At 47.7% G+C, this 21,788-nt stretch overlaps 1 protein-coding gene across 7 annotated transcripts in view; it reads right to left on the reverse strand.

The window, feature by feature from the left end:
- Positions 1 to 2,904: 2,904 nt before the first annotated feature.
- The window catches only part of LOC149351126 (uncharacterized), a 131,907-nt gene continuing 113,023 nt past the window's right edge, over positions 2,905 to 21,788 (reverse strand). For 5 of the 7 annotated variants that reach the window (XM_089580378.1, XM_089580377.1, XM_089580379.1 and 2 more), the window contains one exon: positions 2,905 to 3,379. In XM_089580378.1, the coding sequence (XP_089436504.1) occupies positions 3,011 to 3,379 (369 nt within the window). In that variant the 3' untranslated portion in view covers positions 2,905 to 3,010. Of the gene's footprint in view, positions 3,380 to 10,950; positions 11,100 to 21,788 lie in introns of all 7 variants that reach the window. The other 2 variants (XM_089580383.1, XM_089580382.1) reach the window with 1 other exon arrangement.

Genomic DNA, 21,788 nt, shown 5'->3' on the forward strand with positions numbered 1-21,788 from the left:
CTAACTGAGCAGAGAATTAGGGGACGAACAATTATTCATGTGTAGATTAATATTTATGACTATTTTTTTCTCTTGAAGCTACACATAGTGATGTGCTTCATTTGGCTCTAAAAGCTCCGCACCATATACCGGGTGTTTCAGGGAAGCCGTCCACTAATATTTAAAACTGGAGGTTTTGTGGTAAAGAGCAGGTTTTTGCAGCATGTTTGCACCAGTGTTGGCGGGCGTCAGAAAGCAGGCTAATCATTTTAACTAGCAAAGTGATTAAATAAATTCTGAGATCTAACTTTTAAACTACAGGCACCTGACTGCAATTAGAGATTTTTAGCAGGCCGTTAGTAGTAGCCGTATCATTTTTTAGAATTTTGTAAACACAATTACCTCCGCCGCTGTGGCTCGACTAATCTGGGGCATTTCTCGCGCCATTCGAAAACCACGCGCTTTCGGGAGGGCGCAAAGTGACGTCAATCAAATCGCGATACTTCGTGACGCACGTACAACGTGACACACTCTGCCCCGCCGACGCTGGAGCACCTAAGTGTCGAGGAGCGGGGAACACTGCAGCAAGGGTGGGGTTGCGATTTTTGCCTGGTATACGTGAGTCATAGTGTGTCGCTATTTAATCGACGTCGTTTTGCGCGCTCCCGCCAGCGCATGGTTTTCGAATGGAGCGACAAATGGCCAAAATTAGTTAAGCCCCACAGCGGCGGGGGTAATCGTGTTTTCGAAATTCTAAAAACTGATATGGCTATTACTAACGGCCGGCTACAAATCTCTGATTGCAATCGGGTGCCTATCTGTAATAACTAAAAAGTTAGCTTTCAGGATTTAGTTAATTGCTTTACTAGCTAACATGACTCGTCTGTTTTCTGACGTCCGCCAACACTGGTATTGCTGTGCCGCAAAAAGCTCCCCTTTCCAGAAACGCAATTTTTAAAAATAAGTGGCCGGCTTCCCTGAAATACCTAGCATACCAGGAACAATATTCACAAGTCGCCGCTGATAACTATGTAACAACCTTGTTTTAATCCTCTTTATCTCAGGAAGGAAAGTTGGCAGTTTTCGTGAGCAAATCAATTAAAACTTAGCCTAGGTGCTATAACCTTTATCGCAGAACCTGATATGATGAAATGATGCCGATGTTATAATCTGTAGCCTATAGTTGTTAATGTAGAACAACCCGAGCTTTGCAAAAAGCACGAACCAGCGTGAATCTACGGTTTCTTTCGTTTAGTTATTTCCTTTTTGGTAACGCCGCTTTGCTCGGATAGCCTATAAAAGCATATCAGAACCGCTATTTACCCTTTTAAATAGGGGACGTTAAGTGTTTGATAGCATAAATCTGAGAGGCAGAGCCATTGTTTAAGCATCTGACAACACGAGAGCTGAGCATATTGCTGCGTGGCATTTGCTGGCAGTGCGCCATCGGAGTTCGTTTTTTTCCCTCGATGTTTCTGCTCGACAGCCGCGTTATCTGCCATCGCGTAGCGAGGCACCTGTGACGCGACGAGTAGCCTTTCCCGATTCTTTCTCGCCGTGATCAAAGAGATGCGGCGCTACCGGGCGCTGGAATATTTTTCTAGTTCTTTCCTTGAGCCCGAGTTCCACTCCAACCTCATTGTAAGACGAAAAAACGGTATATATTGTTCCGCCTTCATCTGTACTGAAACGCACAGCTGAAAGCTATTTTTCGATGCCCGAATCGAAGCTGACCCGTGCCCACCTGCTGCAAAGGTTCGGCGACAAGGCGATAACTATGCGGTCGCATCAACCACTTTTTCCGCACATACCAGCGGTGTTCCTGTGCTCCGAATGTGCGCGGACTTGTACGATTGAATGCGGCTTCATTCCCCGGTTCTCCGGGCATTTCAGAGCTCAGGAACAGTCGCCAGTGTGGCCCCAATAAATCGAGAGAAGCTAGGCTGCAAAACCGAAAAATCTGTTATCAGAGCAAGAATATGAAGCTGGCCATATAGATTCAAGCCGTGCTTGTGCCTCCATGGTAACTGGTTATGATCAAAAGTGCACCCTGCATTTGGTAAATTTATGCGCCAAATACGCTTACTTGAATGTCGTACATCCACTAAAACCAAGAGAACCGTCCCAGAACACAACAAAATGCGGTTGCCGCTCGTAGGTCTTTGCGTATTTCGCCACCTACATTTAGCTACTTCGGCAAGGAATAAATTCTGCCGCGCGAAGTTTGTGTCGCTGCACACAAAACTGTTATAATCATGGGCGTTTCCTTGGTGCGCTGGATATAAACACATCGTGTCTTTCACAGCATTAACTGTGCCTGCTTACTGTGCAATGACTGTGCAGTGACTGTGCAAGTCGGCTGAAATGCGCCATGGCAAGAGGAAACATGAAGTCGAAAGAGCGAAGCACTTCTTCGTGTTTTGTCTTCTTCTAGAGCTTTTTACCTAGCACGAACTCTAACCAACCAACCACGCCAACTGTGAGTCCTCTTACGAGGCTACGACTGCTTCTGGCTTCTGTAGACCTCCACTACCTGTAAGTCCGTAATCACACCTTCTTCTCTCACCACACAGCAGCCGAGATACAGACGATCACCGAAGTCATTCTTCACCACCTTCACCAAACTGGCACCATCACAGTGAGCACGGGCAACCACAGCTGCCTCCGTGCTTTTTTGCCACCAATACGTTCTTATGACATATCCATGCACATGTAGCTGAACACCTACCTTTACCTCCATCTCTCTCTCTCTCTCTGGAGGCTCTGATGGCCTTCATCCCCCATGCGTTTGGTAACCGCCACACCGCGACGAGCTGCAGCCTCAACCCATCTGACTGAACAGTGACTCGGACCTGGGACGCAAATCTCTCTCTCCGCCGAATATTTCTCTCGTTCGGCGCCAGATAAGGACGTCTGAGAGCTGGCAGTTTTTGTATACACTTTATACCTGCCTTGACAAACACGCGAAGAAACTCGCGCGCAGCATGTAGCGCATGTCGTACATTTCTTGCTGGGTAATACTGCATTCGCGTTAAGGGCCGTCGTGTTGCCGAAAGTGTAAAATAAAAAAATAAAAATGAAACAAACCAAGTGGCGCGCTAGCATGCAGTTTGCGACTAAAAAGGCTCGATATGTCCAAGCCGCTTCTACGGCGGGCGTGATAGCGCCAGCAGCGCAGTGGAGCCAAGACTGCGTACGCGCGTGTGCTTAGAGTCCGCTCAGTGGATGTTCGCAGAGATGCCCAGGTGCGAGTCACAGGTATTCCGGGTAGGCGACGCTTGATTCTCTCCGCGAAGGCACGGCTGTGGACTCCCTGCGGGCCGCCACCGCGGTCGAGTCTCGGCGCGCCTGCAGCGCCGACGAGTCTATGCGCACAGGCACGGGCGGCACCGGCGGTGGCCTGCGCAAGAGCCAGAGAGCACCCGGTCGAGCATTGGACGACACCATCCACTCCGGCGTTGCGACAGCGCCTTCGGAGACGCAGCGGCCAAAGAGAGGTTAAAGAAAAGGCCAGTATTGCCATGGCAAAAGTGTGTGACCCTTATGCAGACTTGGGCAGGCACTCGACTCCTCTAGAATGTAGAAGGATCAACGCACAGCTTTGAATAACCCCAGAGCCAAAGTAGCCTCGCAAGACAGATACCATCTGAATGTGGCGCCCTTACTTCAGCATTGGACGACACCATCCACTCCGGCGTTGCGACAGCGCCTTCGGAGACGCAGCGGCCAAAGAGAGGTTAAAGAAAAGGCCAGTATTGCCATGGCAAAAGTGTGTGACCCTTATGCAGACTTGGGCAGGCACTCGACTCCTCTAGAATGTAGAAGGATCAACGCACAGCTTTGAATAACCCCAGAGCCAAAGTAGCCTCGCAAGACAGATACCATCTGAATGTGGCGCCCTTACTTCAGCCAGGAATAACAGGCTGGTTTTTCCCCAGCTGAAAGAGTCTCGCAACTCAGCGAACTCCCTTTCATGCCGCTGCTTAGTATCGCTCAACGGGGAATGTTTTCTAATGGCTTCAGATTCTATTAACGTTATGATCCCTGCTTATGTTGTTGTTCCGTAGCTCAGCGCACCAATTGTTTATCACTGGCAGTGGGGAACCTCATTACTCTCTCACGCATCGTGCATGACGGCTCTTACGTGTTTTCATTTGGTATTCCTTTTTCTCGCAGAGTAACGGAGAAGTTTTTTTTTTTTTTGTTTCCGGCGATGAAGAAATATTATGCGGAAGGGGGTTCCCGCATGTGGTTGCGACTTGTACACATCTGACTAAGAGCGCGACGCTGACAAACACTACCCGCCGTGACATTGAAAGCCACTGTTTGGCTTTATTTATGGCATCGCCCCGACAAGGCGCGTTAGCCTGCTTATCCGATGCGTTGATGTAGTAGTCATGTCGGTTTCAACTCGCAGCTCAGCGTCCGAAACCGGACGGTCGGCTGCTGACCCGAAAGACGCGGGTTCGATCCCAGCCGCGGCGTTGGCATTTCCAGAGAGGCGAAATGCTATAGGGGCCCCTGTACTGTTAGTGCATAGTGGTCAAAATTATTCGGAGCCCTCAACTATGGCATCCCTCATTGCCTTGAGTCGCTTTGGGACGTTAAACCCCATAAAAACAAAAACAAGCATCTTACACACATCAGCCCACGCATACTTCCCCGCATAAGAACCCACGTGCATGCACAACGCATACTGACCGAAACGAAAATGGCGCATGCGACGAGCGCTTCGACTAATAAAAAAAAAACCGCAGTTTATGGTGTTTTCGATAAGCAGGAGCAAGAAGGATCGGAACGAGGAAACCGCCATGCCTGCCGATAAAGGCGCATCTCCCAATAGACCTTGCATCTCCCCTCGGCTATATCAACACCAGGCGCGGCCGTGGCGTGGCGCAACGATGCAGTTCAGTTTAGAGTCACTGGAAAAAATTTTTTTCCAGTGACTCTAGTTCAGTTGAGGCTTACATGGTACACAGTACAAGGTGGATGTAGAATGGTGGCGAAGGCTGGGCCCAAAAACGGTTTAGCGCGACTGCAGCACAGCCACTTTGGGCACAGATAAAAATGCTTTAAAACAACAAAAAGAAATGAATGTTTTAATGCCACGTTTTATAAGTTAGGTACACTATTTCAGTTAAACATTACGCCGAATTCTGTAATTTTTTCCAACGCTCTTGTTGCGCTCTCTGTTGATCAGTGTGCGGTGCATTTGCAGCGCGACTTTGCAGGCCTTGTTTCGGTACCCGGCCACAGTGGCTGCGGGCTGCGGGAGCTTGCGAAGCGATTTCTTATCTCCAGCTGCCTGCTATGGCGCGCCTTGGAAAGCGTGCAAATTAAGCTCGCCGGTCTCGAAATGGCCCCTTTAAGAAGCTTTTGTCGTCCTTGCCCGTCGCCTCTCTGTCACCGTTTGGCAAGATCTGCACCCCGCTGCACCGCTGCAGCGTTTCCTTCGGTGTACGGCCAGTGCGAAACCTTTTCGCGAGGCTTCGCGCTCATCGCTTCAAGAGCTTAGCTCTGCATTTCAAGATGAGCTTGCGGCATGTGAAGAAACCTTGCTCCGTGGCACATTGTGACAGCGTGGGTTGTACCGTGGGTGTCTTACCAAGACTACACCGCTTCTCTCTGGACTTTCGCAGGTGAGCTCTTGCCGTTGTCGTCTGCTCTATATATGCTTTTGTCGGGCTTTCCGCCCCTATCGTAGCTGTAACCGTTTCATGCGCACTTGGCTTCATGTTATCGGGATATTTTAGTAAATTGCAGGGCACGCACTTGCAGTCATAAGATGTGCAAAAGACAAAAATCATTTGTCTTATTTGTAGCTAGTTTCGTGCAGCCGACTGTCACCAACGTAAAATTGATACCGGGCTCTCATGAGCAACCACGTGCCCTCTACTTGCCGCATGGTCAATTTAAAACCAACTGCGCTGCCTAACAGCTCTGAGCATGACACTAATGGGTTTTGCAGCACCGTGAAACCAATTTGAGGATCCCCTCGCAACTGACAGTATCGAAACTTAACCATGTGTATGTGCGCCGCATTAACTGTGCCTTAACTGAATTCGGCCAGCAGTAGTTATTGCCGTTTTACGTATACATGACCGTCAATGTAATTTTAAACTCATTTCGCTGCATCGCTCTCGTCACTCTTTGAGCATAGAAAAGCAGCTAGCCGCGTGGTATCAGGCGAGTGTAACCGCACTCTGAGGCTTGGAGGCTTGGCGCGAGCATTTTCTGCCATAGTTATAACGTACTGCATTTAGGTGAAAGGAGCCATGGCGTATTGACGTTTGGAGTATATGGTATTCATTTGGCTGCAGTTGTATAACGTCGACGCTGCATCATGTCCAGGTGCAAAACGTGGGTGCAGTTCTGCCGCAACCTCAGCCTGGAGAAGACGCCGTGCCAGCTGCGAGACCTGAGGACTTCTTCCAAGCACTTCGAACTGTTTGTGTATCTGCGGTCAGGATGGCTGCGTCTCGATGCTGTGCCTACTCGAGGAAGGAGTGGCTGTATTGAATGTCCTTGCACTTCACTTTAAACTGCACTTCATGTATGTTTTAGTTTGATTAGAATTGCTTCAAATTACTTCGGTTAGCGGCAAGAATGAGGTATCGAGGTTGTGCGCAGGCCCTATGTATGGTGTAATGCTCTAGCGTTGAGCAGATTTGTTGATGCTAAAACTTGTTTTCAATATTGTCATGCAGGTGTAAACATAGCTGCTATATTCTTTCAGTTGAAGAAATGAAATGTGAAGAGTAATCCCTGTGTGCTGCATGGTCTATGTGTTGATGCGCCTGCTTATGTCATGTCATGTTTGCCTCAATGGAAGCGGTCGTAGCATTGTTTTCTATACTTTTCAATTTCCTGCTTAGCAACATTCGTGGAACTTCAGGGCTTTTTCCTATCCGCACTGTGACCATTGAGATCAATAGTCATCTTAAAAAAACTACTGCTTGAGCTGCCTGTGACGCGCATTTTTTGTTGGCGTGCTTTATCATTGTATTTGTTTGGTTGCTGTAATAAACCATAAATATGAAAACCATGCTTGCCGTACACTGTATTGCAAACTGTGCACTTGAGCCTGTGCTTTGTGCATCATACCTTGATGTACTCAAAAGTACTGGAACCAGTATATTCACCAAGGTTTCCACTACGAATCATGCATCCTTAGCCAGCGTCTGAAAGTGTTCGTGCCTTTCTATGCTGCCTTCTTTGCCAGTGACTTTCATTGGGTTCCCAATTGCAAATTAACAAGGCCATAACTAGCAGGAACGCGAGCACATTTGACTGGCAAAGGTTCGTGCGCGCTGAAAGACAACCTTCTAGAGATCCCGGTTCGAAAATGCGGGTTCTATAAAAAGACCACTTTATAATTCGTGCCAAAAGCATACGTATGCGTGACGTCATTCAACGTCACTCATACGTAGGTTGCCCCCCGAAATGGGGGCGCTGGGGTGCCCCATGAGCCGCCATTTTTTGGACCAATGGGCGTCTATGGAGCCTTCGCTACCATGGTATATCTACCTTGCACAATACGCCACTTTTCCTGCCGACTGAGCTCATGCACTTGTGCACATCACTGACTGACACCTAAAGTGACGAAGTCAACGAAACAAAACAAATAGGTATACGCTATTACTACCCACTGTGGTGCGATTAATACAAGTGGTTTAACCCTTAAAACGTCGCACTATGAAGCCAAAGCAACACTATGGGCTATGAGGCACGCTGTAGGGGAGGGGAGTCGATTTACAGCCATCGCAAGGAAAAATTGTTCGGACACCTGAGGTTCTTTAACCAGCACCAAAATATCAGTGACACGAGTGTTCTTCCATTTCGCCCCCATTGCTATCGCTACAACCGGAATCAAACCGGCGATCGGTGCTCAGTAGCAAGACGCCATGGCCACTGAGCTACCGCGCTGCTTGTTCGGCCTGGTTCCAAAATGTTCATAAATTCTTGTTTTACAGCGCTAGCAGTTAAAGGCAAGGTTCTCGGCCTCCGCGTAGTAGTTGCCGTCGTCGTGACCAGGATGGCAACGTGGCAACGTGATCACCCGAAATGACGAACATTCTCGGGACGCTGGCAGCAAACCCGCAGTACAAGATGCCCGAGTCCGTGCCAACACGTTTCTCGCGTCATAAAGCACTCGCATCTCGCAAAAAACTGGAACAGAGTCTTCACCCACCCACAAGTTCCAGCAGCAGTCAAAAGAAATGCAACAATAGCAAAAGCACAATGCGGACCAGCTAGCGCTGATCATCCGTATTACCAGGAATATAATCGCCATTTAACTTTTTGTTGTCATTCAAATATCACCTATCAATGCCGATTTAAATGCAGCAGCATAAATTGGTCGGGTTGCGTCGAAAATCCATTGCGCTCTGGCAACATTTTCAAAAAAGCGTACGACTACCAGCCTTGTTATCCTGTCGAGGTGTGCATCAGACCGCGTGAGCTCCAAAGAAAGCCTTCGGTACTATACCGAAAGCATGAAATGGCACGTACCCCGCGTTTCCTAGCTTGCTGCTGCGGCAGGCTATTGGTATGTGAAATAAACGCAAGCCGCCTATGTAACGTGGAAGCACCTCTAGACAATGAAGAACAAATACTGTCTCGAAAATTGCCCCGGTTGCAAGCTCCGCAGGGGGACGACACTTATTCGAGTCGCTTTAGGCTGGTTGAGTGCAACCAACAGCACAAGGGCGCAGCTGGCATCACGTTATGCGCATGATCACCTGCAAAGAAGTCATTTATAGGTATGTCTTCCGCTGATGTCTCGGCGCTCGAAGGCTAAGCGAATAAAAAAGAAAAAAAACTGCGAGCAGTGTCAGAATCAGCGCTCTGCATTGACATGATGTATTCCGTACACACTTCATGCTTGCGTAGAGCGAATGTAACCGGTATTTCCAATGCAGTGTTGCTCACTGAAAAACTCTCTTTTTCGATTCACTTGTACAGAACGGCCCAAGCGCTTCGACAGCAAGGTATGCGTCACGCTCACGACACACCGCAGATCCATTTCGCTCAGATAACTTTGTCTTCCGTACACCGCAGTCTCGAAGCGCTCAGAGAGGCAAGACAGGAGACGATAAGAAACTGGAAGCTGTAGACGGAAAACCCCATTACGTAAGCACTTCATTAAAGTATGCCACATCGCAGCTTATGCAAATCAGTTGTGGAAGTCGTACACGTAACTAGCTCCCCTGTCATGTCTGTCGGCTCTACCCCCCACCTCATCCTTCCCTCGACAATTACCATCAGACACTTTGGAGGCGGCTCCAAACACGCACTTTGCCCTCCCCTTATATACGCTCGCGATATCACCCAGTCCACACGAACCCTCCCTGTGCCCTCTGCCACCAACCCAAAGCCACTCTCGACCATATTCTTTTCCTCTGCCCGGCGGATCCTCCCCCGCGGGGCCTGGAGCACCTTACCACTTGGGAGGCTTGGGAGACCCTACTGCGCTCCGAGGACCCGGCCAAGCAAGCCATCGCCGCAGGCCGGGCTGCCAGCGTCATGAGCCTCCGGGACATGAACGTTTGAGTGCAGTGGGGCCGTGCAGGGGCCCAAGGACCGACGTGTCCAAAACTCCCTTGTTACAAATAAAGTTTTCATCATCATCATCATCATCTTTATGTTCTGTCGTCCCTCCTCGACGTAAGAAGTGCCAGCTAACTCCAGCAGTGGGGCAATGAGACATTATAGTAACGGCACCGTGTACCTCTTCTTTCTTCTACATCAGCGCACTCTTTGTCTGTAGCATCGCATGCATCAAAAACCACCTCACTCAGCTTCTGTTAACTGTTGCTAACAAAGCAGATATGGGGCAGGTTACCCACACGAGCATATAATCCGTCATAGAATTAGCTGGCGCCAAAGTGGAACATGAAGCACGCGCTAGCAAGACGGACCGAATCCTCAAAGCTCTTCACTTGATAGAATTAACGGCGAATAATCGGCGCCTTGGCTTGGCTTCCCTGCGCGATTATATTTCTGCCCCTGATGCACTGGCGCCAAACTCACCTATATAGCTTCCAATATACTGTGCCAACAAAATGTGCTTTCCTGTTGTAGTACGCAAGTATTCTTTAATTCTTTCTTGAATCTTCACTCCGTCTGGTTTATGTCTTATCCGGCTGACTATAACTTTTTCTTTTATTTCCATTTGCCTCCATCCAGATGCGCGACCTGAATGCGGCAATTTCTGAGGCAGCCCCCCCCCCCCCCCCCCCTTCTTCCATACGTACCGCCTTGCACGGAAACATCAACTCCAATGGTTTCAAAACAAAACAAAAAACATCAAGAACAGGCAACGCAGAAGCGCCAGCTTCGTCCACATGATGGTCCAGCCGGCAAGCGCGACGTCACTACGAAACATCAGCACCTGCATAGCGGTACGAAGGTTCTGGGCTGATTGTGCGTAGTGAACACAGAGCTGTCGCACTGACACATGTCACGCGAAAGCGTAAGTGGCCTCATACTCTTTTTTTTTTTTGTCAGAGGTTCGCAAGCCTCTGCTCCCGTCGCAGTAGCCAGAATGCGCAGTGGAGGCGCTATCCAGGCTCTGTGGGGAGTTACAACAATTCTGTTTGGTAAATATTTAGAACCTTTGAACGACAAACGCACCACAGGGAGATTTTCACGCCACTATCCTTCCGTACTTTCTTGTGCGACGGGATGAAATTTTCGAGAAAAAGCCTGATTGCATAATACTGCTTAGTAGGATCCACAGTTCGTCATGTATGTGAGGAGTATGAATGTAGGCACAAAAGACTTCATTCGGTAAGGACTTGGTGCCCGGTTTACGCGCCATCATACAACTTTCGCACTCACACCACGCCTCTTTGCTTTGTTCTCAAAGCATTCGTTTCGGTTATCGACTGGGATACATAGTTGCGTCACGCTGCATCTGCGTACAGACTGTTGGCGCTGCTTATATAGGGCCCTCGGTGGCCGGTATACCTGGATTTGAATCTGGCTATGCGCGTCTCGATGAGGAAGCCGCAGGTGGCCTCCTCCGCTGCGTCACTGGCGTCACCGCCTGGCTTGTGCTTGAGCAGGTAGCGGGTGGCCTGGATCAGGTGCAGCGCCGAGGCGCCCAGGGCGAGGCTCTGCAACAGCAAGCCATGGCGCGCTCGTAAGTGGCGCTGCGGTCATCGAGGAACAGAACTCGGATTGCGCCCGCTTTCTTCGCAGCGCGGAGCACCCTTTTGAGGGAAAGCTGCCGCTACGAGAATGGCGCAGTTTGTGGCTTCTGTCTACGCTCCGCGCCTACATTTTGGAGATGTTCTGCCATCTGCAGCGTTTTACAGGTAGACTAATTTTTCGTAATAAGGGAAATTAGGAATAGGCGAAAAATAACTTTGCTTCTTCCATACAAAGAAAACAAGGGAGGGGAAAGCCTCGGGGTGCTTGCCAACGTTCCGACAAGAGGACTTGTCTATACGTGTGGGCAAAGCTTTCAGCTGCCTACCCTCTCTCTGCAATTTGCTTCTTCTAGACAGATGCCAACAAACCACTTTTAGTTTCAGTTTCGCTATTAGTGTTTGCGCTCGTCCATGACCCCGTCTACGATTCTCCGCTCTCTTTTTTTCCTTCTTGCTTTGTCACTCAATTTTTCCGCCATCAGAAGATGGCGCGAAGTAATCATTAGGGATTATAGTGTTGACTTTCTTTCATAAAACACGCAGTGACGCAGTTACGTGGCTCAACCCAAAATGGGTTAACAAATGATTGTATACAGCTTATTGGCCAATCTGCACGTCTTGCAACAAAGACGCAAAAATTGATTGATTTGCGCTTCACAACTTCTTCAGAGCACATGGAAGCCTCTTGTGCGCGCTTTTAGAATGAGCGTTCCTTATTTCTTGTTTTCTGTGTTGCCATCACATCCACGGTTTGACAGCCAAAACGACACAAAATGCGTCAGAAAATGAATAAAGTGCAAAATTATTGCCCTATTTACTTGCATATACTATAAGCTAATCTGTCAATTTCGTTCGATGTGTTTATATAAAAATTAACGGGCGCTTACAGTGACACGTTTGCTTCTGTACCCCTAAAAAAGCTAGAGAAGGTATTCGAAGAGTTTTGCGAACATGCGAAAACTGCAGGATAACTTGTGGAATTTCTTCACAAGGACTCGGAACTCAAATATATACTCAGCGTGTTTAAAGGAGTTAAGAATAATCAGGAAAAAAATGAAAAAGTTACATCTGAATGCTTCAAGCGAATTTTAACCTTGCGCAGTGAAAACATGCTTTATATTTTGCAAGTTGACAGATTTCAATGTTAAATGCACCATTTAAACTCAAAGTAAACGTTGAATGTGTGATACATGATACATCACTAGCCAGTTTATTTAATATTTGGTTAATAAATATCTCCAGGTCACAGAAATGAAAGCGGTATTTGTCATTACTTGAGTAAGTGATCTGCACTTACAATAAGCAATTAGACTCTCTCCATTCAGAATTCTATCGACAACGAAATTCTGGAGTGAGAAAGATGTTAAAGCAGAACCTATTGGCGTGGTTCCTTGCGTTCCATATAGGGCTGCATCTGAATGCTGGTTCCTCCTATATTAAAAAAAAAAATTGGAAATACTTTTTGTGAAAGTAATATATAAAGGTCTGTCTTTATTGAACGTATCACTTAAAAGCGTTTAGATTTTATATTTCGGCTGGGCATGCTATTTTAAAAGAACACTGTGGTTTTCATGACCCAATATCGATTAAGAAAGTTTTGTTAGGAATTCCTGATGTAATCAACATACATTAAACACTAAACTTTTATCATTAGTTGCCACATTTTTAAATTAAAAAAAACACGCTGCGTTGCATTCTGCTTAATACATCGTAAAAGGAACTTGGTAGAAAGAACAATAGAAGCAGCTTTGGAGTTGGTGTGTAGTTGCCTGAAGCCTCCCTATTAGTGTGTTCTATTGCGAAGATATAGATCATTTGAAAGACATACTATTCAGCATAGCGCACAATACAACTCTAAGTTAGGTCTCTGGCTGTTCATTTACATACATGAAATTATAATTCCTCTAATGGACGGAATGTGGCTGCTTGCCAGACACAATAATATTTTTTCCTTTCCAGAACGAACCCTCCAAGTTAGAGCAGGTCGTTGGGTACAAAAAGTTAACTGGCTTTGCTAAAATTCGCTATATTCATACACGAGCAAAATTAAGCTTAAAGTTTTTGCCTCAAATAAAAAATTCATTACAATGCAATACTATCTTACTTTAGCTTGCTTTATGTTGTCATCCATTCCTTCCTTGGAGACACAATTCAGGGAAACTGAAGTAGAACAGAGCATATAACACGTGTATGACGATTGCTCTGTCTGTGGCCATGGTAAACCACTTCTTGTGGTTTATGCCCTTATGCACATTATGCCAATTTGGCTTAAAGGACAAATACTATTGGGGGCAGAAGTAAAAGAATTAAACATAAAGGACAGCTGTATTTTTCCTTGCGGGTTAATGCCAGCTGCTGTCTAATGATGGGGGGACATGGCAACAACACATATACGGCAAAGTTGGCAGCGTTGCAACAGGAAGCAAAAGCGCTTATTTTAAATCACGGAAAAGCTAAAGTTCCTCAAACACAAAGACATACCCTGTCCTATCTAATAAAAAAGAGGTGTGTAGGATTAAGTTATATTTAGTGCCATATTTTTGGTCGCTGCTTCGACAAAATACAAGATACAGCTTCTGCCACGCTTAGACTGCGGCAGAAACAAAAACGAACTAAATGGAAGACAATTAAACTATTGATCTTCATATGATTGACTTTTCAATAATACATACCGCACCACTATTGAAGTAGCTAATGACTTGTGCTCGATGTATGCTTATGGGTTTGTTTTCGTACTGTAACAGTACGTATACACAGTATAAATATCTCATTTTCATCACATGATTTTTCAGTCATGTTATGTGACTTCATTGATTAAACGAATGACCCCTGTGTGATTATGCCATTGTTGCTTCCTAAAAACATTGATGATCTTCGTTTATTTTTCTTTTTTTGCCGCGTTGTGTACTCATAATACTTGTCTTGAATAAACAGCGCGAACGAAGACGAGCACAAAAGACAAACGGACGACAGCGCTGTGTCGTCCGTTTGTATTTTGTGCTCGTCTTCGTTCGCGCTGTTTATTCAAGATGCTTAACCAACTAGCCCGCCAAAACGTGTTAATAATACTTGTGACACTTTTATCTCGTTTTCTCATGTGCATTGTACTTTTCTGCTACTCAAGCAATGTCAACGCCTAAGTCGGGTGTTCAGTAAGCTTCTTCTGCTTTGTCTTGTGGATATACCGCGCGATCGCTCAAATCAGTAAACTAAATTTAATGGAATTTAATCCCACCTGCCAAGTCAGCTTCCGTCGTCTATGGATGTTCATCAGTGGTCGTGAGCGGTCATTTTATTAATGGCTATACCGGTTCGTGAATTTTTAAATTCCAAAGCAACATTGTGAGCCGTCGCCTGGGGCCTTCCTCGATGAGATCTTTAGAAATACAGGTTTTTCCTTGCCAACAAACAATTCCTGTTATCAAAAGGCGACCATCGAGGAAGAACGGGCGTGACAAGTTGTTCGGTTAGCGTTACATGCGGGAACCTCTGGTTGCTTTTATCACCCTTGCTGTCCAAAATCTGCCGGTTCCAAATCAACGACCAAGTTCTCGCCAGTGTGCTCGCCTGTCTGCTTGCAGATTCGGCCTTATCCTGGACCAGTACATATGGACAAGTTGCCTTGTGTCGTCATAGTTTGCCGCAAACCAGGATGGGGTTTTCGTGTTAAAGCTTTCCGTAAGGGCAAATAGCTGTTTCTTCTTGCTTCCCTTATTTCATCGTCATTTCCCCGCCACGACAAGCAATCCGCCAGTCTGCTTGCCCTAGGAGAAGGAGGTGGCGCTTGCGCATGGAGGAAAAAAAAACTGAGGAGGGAGCGTCCGGCGACAACCTTGAAGCCTAGTCTTAACAAGTAAAGATATAGCAAAAAAAGAGAGTGTGTCCCCCCGTGATCGCACCACGTGATAGCGTGCGGTAAAGTCTAGCCCCGCTGCGCGCGCGCATGCGCCGATTAGCGCGGCAGCCTAACTGTAGATCAACTTCCTTGCTGTAGACGCCCGCGCCGCGGGTCGCGCATACGCGCGCACTAAAACATACCGGAATCAAAACATAAAGGACCGGCTCGGAGAGCGAAAAACTGAGGGAGAAAACGACTTCAAAACACTCGGCTTGCGAACGCTGGCCGCGTGACGTCATGCTCCCTCCTTAGTTTTTTTTCCTCCATGCGCTTGCGCCTACCGTCTGAATATTAGACCGTCACCCAGAGTTGCCGTCTCCCACGTCGATCATAGCAGACAAACAAGCGTGGGCTCGCCCTCTAGGCCCGTCTGCCGCCGCCGGCACATTTCGATGTGTTTGGTTTTTTGCTTATTTCCTGGAGTAGCTCAAAGAACACTCGAGCTCGCTGTGGCTTTCGACAGAGTTTGCGGTGTTCCCGATGGGGTGTACTTTTTGACTCACTTCAGCTTCTGCACTGGCCTCGATGCCTGTCCTTTCAAAGCTGCGACTAAGGCCGTACAAGTGGCGTCAAAAATAAACGGGCTCCGATGTCTATGTTCGACTGCTTCAGTGCCGCATTTGTTGGCCAACATAAAAATTAAGGCCACTAACTGCCGATATCCCTCCCCAGCTAACTTCAGATCTCGAGACCTTGTTCCGTTTGCTTTCACTCGACCCTGCCTTAGGCAGAAACGATTATATGTACTTAGAACACACCTCTTCGATTTGCCTTCGAGGTGGCTCACTTCTAAGCAGGTGTTAGCGAGGGCGTACAGGTGGAGTGAGAAGTGTGCAAAATAGAATTTTGACAACCGAGCACAGTCACGCGCGACCTTCCAGATTTGAGCATGCATGACCTGTCTGTGTGTGAGCACCAACATTCTAGGCCCCCAATTTCATACGCAGCTCGCGCCATGGATCTAAGACCGCGGAATAGAGTACCGTTTACATATGACGCGAATGGTACCTAGGTAGAGCCAAAAATGGAGCAGTCCAGCGCGCTTAAATCGAGTGGGCTCGTTCGCCTAATGGCTGCGGCAGCCGGCAGCCAGAGAGCGCGTTCGACTTGTCAGCGAGTACACTCGCCCACGACAAAACAGAGAAACGGCCGGAGAGATGGGTTCATTCCGCTATACTAGAAGCCAAGTGACGCAAGTCGGTCGACAAGTGTTGGCTTCGGCGCCGCAGATTTCGAAGAACTGACAGCACAGGAAACGTCGACAGAATTTCCCCGGCTCGGAGAAAGAGATGAGCAGCGTCCGATGCGTTGGGCGGCACGCCTGCGGCGCAGAGTTTCCTCGTTTGATCTTTTTCGGAGAACACTGGCGAACTAAGTGATGTTTTTGCGTTTCGCGATCAGCCTCCAAGAGGCCAACACAGCACTAACGGCGATAGCGCTACAATTGAATCGAGCCATAAACACGCGTTCTCACTGCAGAGCCTCTCTCACTCCCGTTTCCACATGTATGCGTTTTTTTTTGTTGCCCCCCCCCCCCCTCTCTCTCCCTGAAATTGACGTGGCTTCCAATTCATTTTTACGAAATCCAACCAATTAATTCTTCAGCGTTGCCCTTTTGTAAAAAAAAAAAATGCTGCTTACGTGAACTTCAGCACGGACATCATTCGCTGAGTCGTAGTAATTTGTAGTAGTACACTGTTTGCGTGACGCACTGCTCGATAAGAGTTTAAAAAATGGAAGCCACATGCGCACAAATCTACAAACGTAGCACGGCAGTGCAGCGACTTCGTGTGCCTGCATTAGTCTGGTGTAAAGGAATTTAGCTAAGACACAATGTAAACTATAGAGTTTATGCCAAACGCTGAGAACACTTCGTCTTCAGAGGCATTCAAGTGTTGTGAGGGTCGAGCATTTATTCATAACTAGATAAGGTTGTCGCCTTTCTAATTCACGCAGTATACGATGCCGCATGGGCCTGCATTCAGACAACGTCACAAGGTGCAAAATAAACATATTTTTTATTCACTCGCCGCAGCGGTCCAAAGGCAGCGCCGTCTCATGTGCCAGCTTAGAGATAAGTAATGAGAATAGGCACATGACCAGCTTGATTGGCCATTGATCTGCCTCCAGGTTAAGCAGATCTGAAACTCTCAGCTCATGCTGTGACGTCGACAAGTAAATTGTGCGCCATACTGCGCACGTATCATCTTCGCGCGGTGTTTCTGGTGTGTCCAATAAAGGCATTTGTTTTCTGCGTTAAAATTATATATCTTCAGAGACATTCGAGAGTTGCAGGGACACAAAGCCAGCCATAAGGTGCTGTTTAAACGACCAAACTTTTTCGATTTACATCTGTAGAGCAATGACCCGTTGAACGGGGCGCTGACCCTTTGCTAATTCAGCCGATCATTAATCTAACCCAGCATCTTTTTTTCAATCACACATTCACGTGACCTGACATAATGTTCGCAGGGGTCTCTATTTGGCGCGACTGCCTCTTGGATCCTTGCCCGAACGTCTCATCAACGAGAACAGCAAATCCCGTGAGGTGGCCGATGCCAGCAGTGACAAGAACCAACCGAGAAACAGATTTCAGTCTGTTACGGGAGACCACAACTGCTATCGGAAGTCTGCCACCGTTGTTCTCCGTACCGGGCCACGGTGGTCTCTAAACAAGGCCATGACTATTGCCACCATGGCCGATAAAGGACTTAATTGAGCCTCATTTCCTGGCGCATGCTTTTCTTCTTTTCCTCACTTGATGAAGACGTAGCCCGTCTCTATACGAGCGCAGCCACAGACACAGAGCCAAAAAGCACGGGGCGCGTGTACTTGAACGGCGCCGAACTCTATCCGATACGCCGTGAGTGGAGGCTTTCATTCAAGGAAACGTACACACGCGCAATTGGCTCCCGTCGCCTTACTCTACACGGGAAGCTAAACGCTGCCCGAGAAGGAGAAGGAAGCGCGCGAGAAGGGGGCGTTCAGGCAGAACCGGCAGGAACCTCTTCGCCCCCCAACCCTGCATCCTGCCCAGAAGGTCGTTCACCGACGGCTCTCTGGAGCACAGCACGTCTGTTTTCTGCGCTTTTTCTTTGCCACATCAAAACTCTGACGTTCCACCGGTTTCTCTGCCACATCGCAAGCATTTACTCTGTGAGCGCCAGAGAATTTCGAACGGAAAAGCATTGTCACCTCGACAACACTGATCCTTCCCGAATTCAAAGTCGAATGGTTAAGGGTTAACCAAATTTTACGGGTGAAAGCATCACTTCGGGTTGTGAGGCTTGCCGTAGAGAAGAAAGCCTCCGGATTAATTTAAAACAGCTTACGTTCTTTGATGTGCATGCCCGAATCTGAGTACAAGGGAGTGTTTGCATTTCGTCTCCATCAAAATGCTGCCGCCGTGACCGCGAGTGAAGCCGCGAGCTCGAGCCCTACTGCTGATTGTCATCGCCAACGCGCCACCACGGCGGATGGGGCCATTCAAAGTGATTCATTAGTCCAGCCACAGATGGCGAGCATAAAGCCACGGAACTCTGCAAAGTTCGTCTTGATCTTTTATGTTTTATTCGGCGCAGTTTGTGTCGTAACGCGTGTCAAACGGAGTAATATTGTGCTTCGTTTGCTTCGACGGGACTAAAGCGAGCGAAATTACAAACACGAGGCTTCTACACTTGTTAAGTACACGCAGTATATTATGTGAACATCAGTTATGTCAAACTATACAGTCGCTCGGCTCTGCAGGAGCATACCTCTGGGGACCAGTGAGGATTGTTGGCGCGCTAAGAGAGGGCTAACGTGTGGCAGAATGTGACTGTAACCTGTGGTGCCTTAAGGTGTTTCTCAGTAACGGGTGTACTTGCTTGACAACTGGGTGAGCGGTTTCGCCTGTAGACCAGTAACAAAGCTCCGGGTTTCATGTGAGCTGACTATGAAACGTAAACGTGCATGTCTTTGTGGTACACGTGATTGATGTTCAGTGTGTATGAAAGTGAAAAAAATAAAGAGGTAACAGTGCCTACTGCCTACATATATGGTGCGTAATTATCAAACACGTCTAACCGTGTGCGAACGGGGCCATCTCGGTTCTGCGCAGCTACCCACTTATAGTTTCGATCACGCCTGTATTTCTCTTTTATGTACAGCCCCCGTCAAAAGTATACAGCCCAAAGGGTTTGCTTACGGGGCCTGCAGCGTGCCCAGTTATGCATCCTAAGCGACCGTAATCTCTCGAACCATAAAAGGCTTCGAGTCCTCAATCCTGCCAAGCTTTGGACTGCTAGAGGTGCTAGGGAGCCGCGTTAAACAGTTTAGAAGCAAACCCCTTGGGCTGTGTACTTTTTACGGGGACTGTACCTGTTCGTGAATCTTCCACAGAATCTGCCCAGCGTTAATACAAAAGAAACCCTCATAGTAACCGCAACGCAACATTTCATAACATAAAAGGGAGTCAACCAGCTGACATGCAAACAACCAGACTCTTAGTTATGCAATATCCTTGCGCATGCTCGCTCGCAAAAAAAAAAACTAAATAAACTATCGTCGATAAGTTTCCTAGACAAGAAGGTCAGTAGGCTCCAGCCAGTTGCTTATCTTGCGGTCGACAGACGCAAGAGGTTGCTCAGGAGGAGCCCGTTGCGTGCGCGCGCTGTTTGACATTGACTCCGCGGTGCTGGTCGCCGACGCGCTATAACGAATTCTGTGTCCTCAGACGATCTGGCCTCGCGGTTCGCCGCCTATCGCGTAAGAATGCATGCGCCCGACAATTAAGATTGGTGCGGTGCGCCCACCGTTCTCCCTGCCTCCGATTGCCTTCTCGCCGTTATGTAACTCGTTGACAAATCCACACGTGCACACGCGATCCGGTTCCCGCTCGCTCGGGCAGCCGGTGGAAAATGGGCGATAACGCTTTGCCATACAGCCGGTTGCTCGGGCGAAAGCACGGCGACCGAAGGTCGTCTCGGTTCGGTCCCCTCCGCGACAACGGAGGCCACGCGTGGCAGATAGCGATGCATGAATTTAGCTAGCTGTAGTACACCCGTGCACTCCAGTGTAGTAAACGACGTTTACCAGGGTGAAGCGTGCCTGCCCGGCAGCTGGTATTTTTGGTTTTCGTATCTGCTGCCATTGAGACGCATTAGCCGTCAATGCCGGCGTGCATGTGAACGTAAACGGCCTCTCGTAACCTTCGATTAAATAATTATGGCAGTAGTGGCAGGTTCGTCTGGCCTCTTGGCGTAATAGTTTTTTTTAGGAGCTCTTGATTATTTTAACGCGACAGCGTCAAGGAGCTCGTGTCGCAGATAACCCGTCGTCGTCGTTGACCGTGAGCGAAAATTGCATGAAAAATCCCCCGATAAGCAACCTAGCAGGCTGGGTGGCCACCAAGGTCAGGTAACCTTGTGGCGTCATCACAACCTGCCCACCGGATTGCCAGCAAAGTGCGCAACATCAGCAGGTGGCAGTTAAATTAATGGTTGGTCTCGAGAGGTTTCAAGGGCAGAGCAACCTGGGTCTCACAAGCCCCACCGGTGGCAGCACCCGCCATCGCAGGGCAGTGGAGCATCGCTGCACCACTGCGCCAGGGATGAATGCATGAATGAATGAATGAATGAATGAATGAATGAATGAATGAATGAATGAATGAATGAATGAATGAATGAACGAATGAATGAATGTTTCTTTCGCTTTTTGCCTTACAGAAAGCGTGGATGACGAAATAAAAGCGGTTCGCAATAACCGCTTGACGGGCTTCGTCACCTGAAAAAGTCGACGATGACAGCAGCGGCAGTTCTTGCGGCAGTTCTTGCGGCCGTTCTTGCGGCAGTTCTTGCGGCATACAAATAACAATTCACATTTCCAACAAAACAGGTAGGGGGGTAGATATATTAGACAATAATAAGGGAAGAAAAATAAAATAACGGTCACCATATGTATTTCAGTACTAATACAACCTAATCAATCAAAGTTTCACGAAGTGAACGAAAGGACATTTTGTTTATATTGTTATAAAGAGAAGAGTTCAAACATCTTGGTAGTATATATTTCAGCATAGCAAAACCATAGTTTGTTCTACCTCTGGGTACCGAAAACATTTCTGTGTTTCTAGTGGTATATGGCGAGTTGTGTGGTACCAGCTGCACAATACGGGACAAAAAGGGGTCATTTCTTGGCGTCTGCTTTTTGTAAAAACAGGCAAACCTGTACTCAAACAACTTAGGAACTGGAACTATTTTGTATTTTATTCGCCTGAGGACTCACCGTATGACTCCCCGTATTCGCCGTATGAGGACTCTCGGGGATCTATGAATGTCAAGTCGAGAATGACCAATTCATTTTATATCGGCATTAATCCATTAAAGCTATCGCGTCGTACCCTTAAAGCGGAGCTTAAGTTTCCCCTATTTTTTTTTTTACCTTCAGCGTAAGCTCACGGTTATGGTTTTTTGGCAAGAAGATACCTGACATCTGTCCATCATAGGCTCCATATTCGAATCGACCGCCTTGTTCGCGTTTCGCTTGAGAGCAACATATTTTTTTTTGTCCTTATGTACAATACGCGAGGCAGCTTTCTGCGATCATGGATGTCGCCCACTGGTCCCCATGCGAGCGCTTTGCACCAAAATTACTTGCCCAGACCACACCCGTCATGCAGGTTCGCTCTGCTCACGGGATGCTGATTCTCCGCAGTAGAAAAAATATGAGAAGTATAAAATTCGGTTACTACCGCCGGGAACCTTTGGTGAAACTTG

This window comes from Amblyomma mixtum, chromosome 3 (assembly GCF_055824585.1).
Source record: "Amblyomma mixtum isolate Tamu chromosome 3, ASM5582458v1, whole genome shotgun sequence".
Taxonomy (NCBI): Eukaryota; Metazoa; Arthropoda; class Arachnida; order Ixodida; family Ixodidae; genus Amblyomma; species Amblyomma mixtum.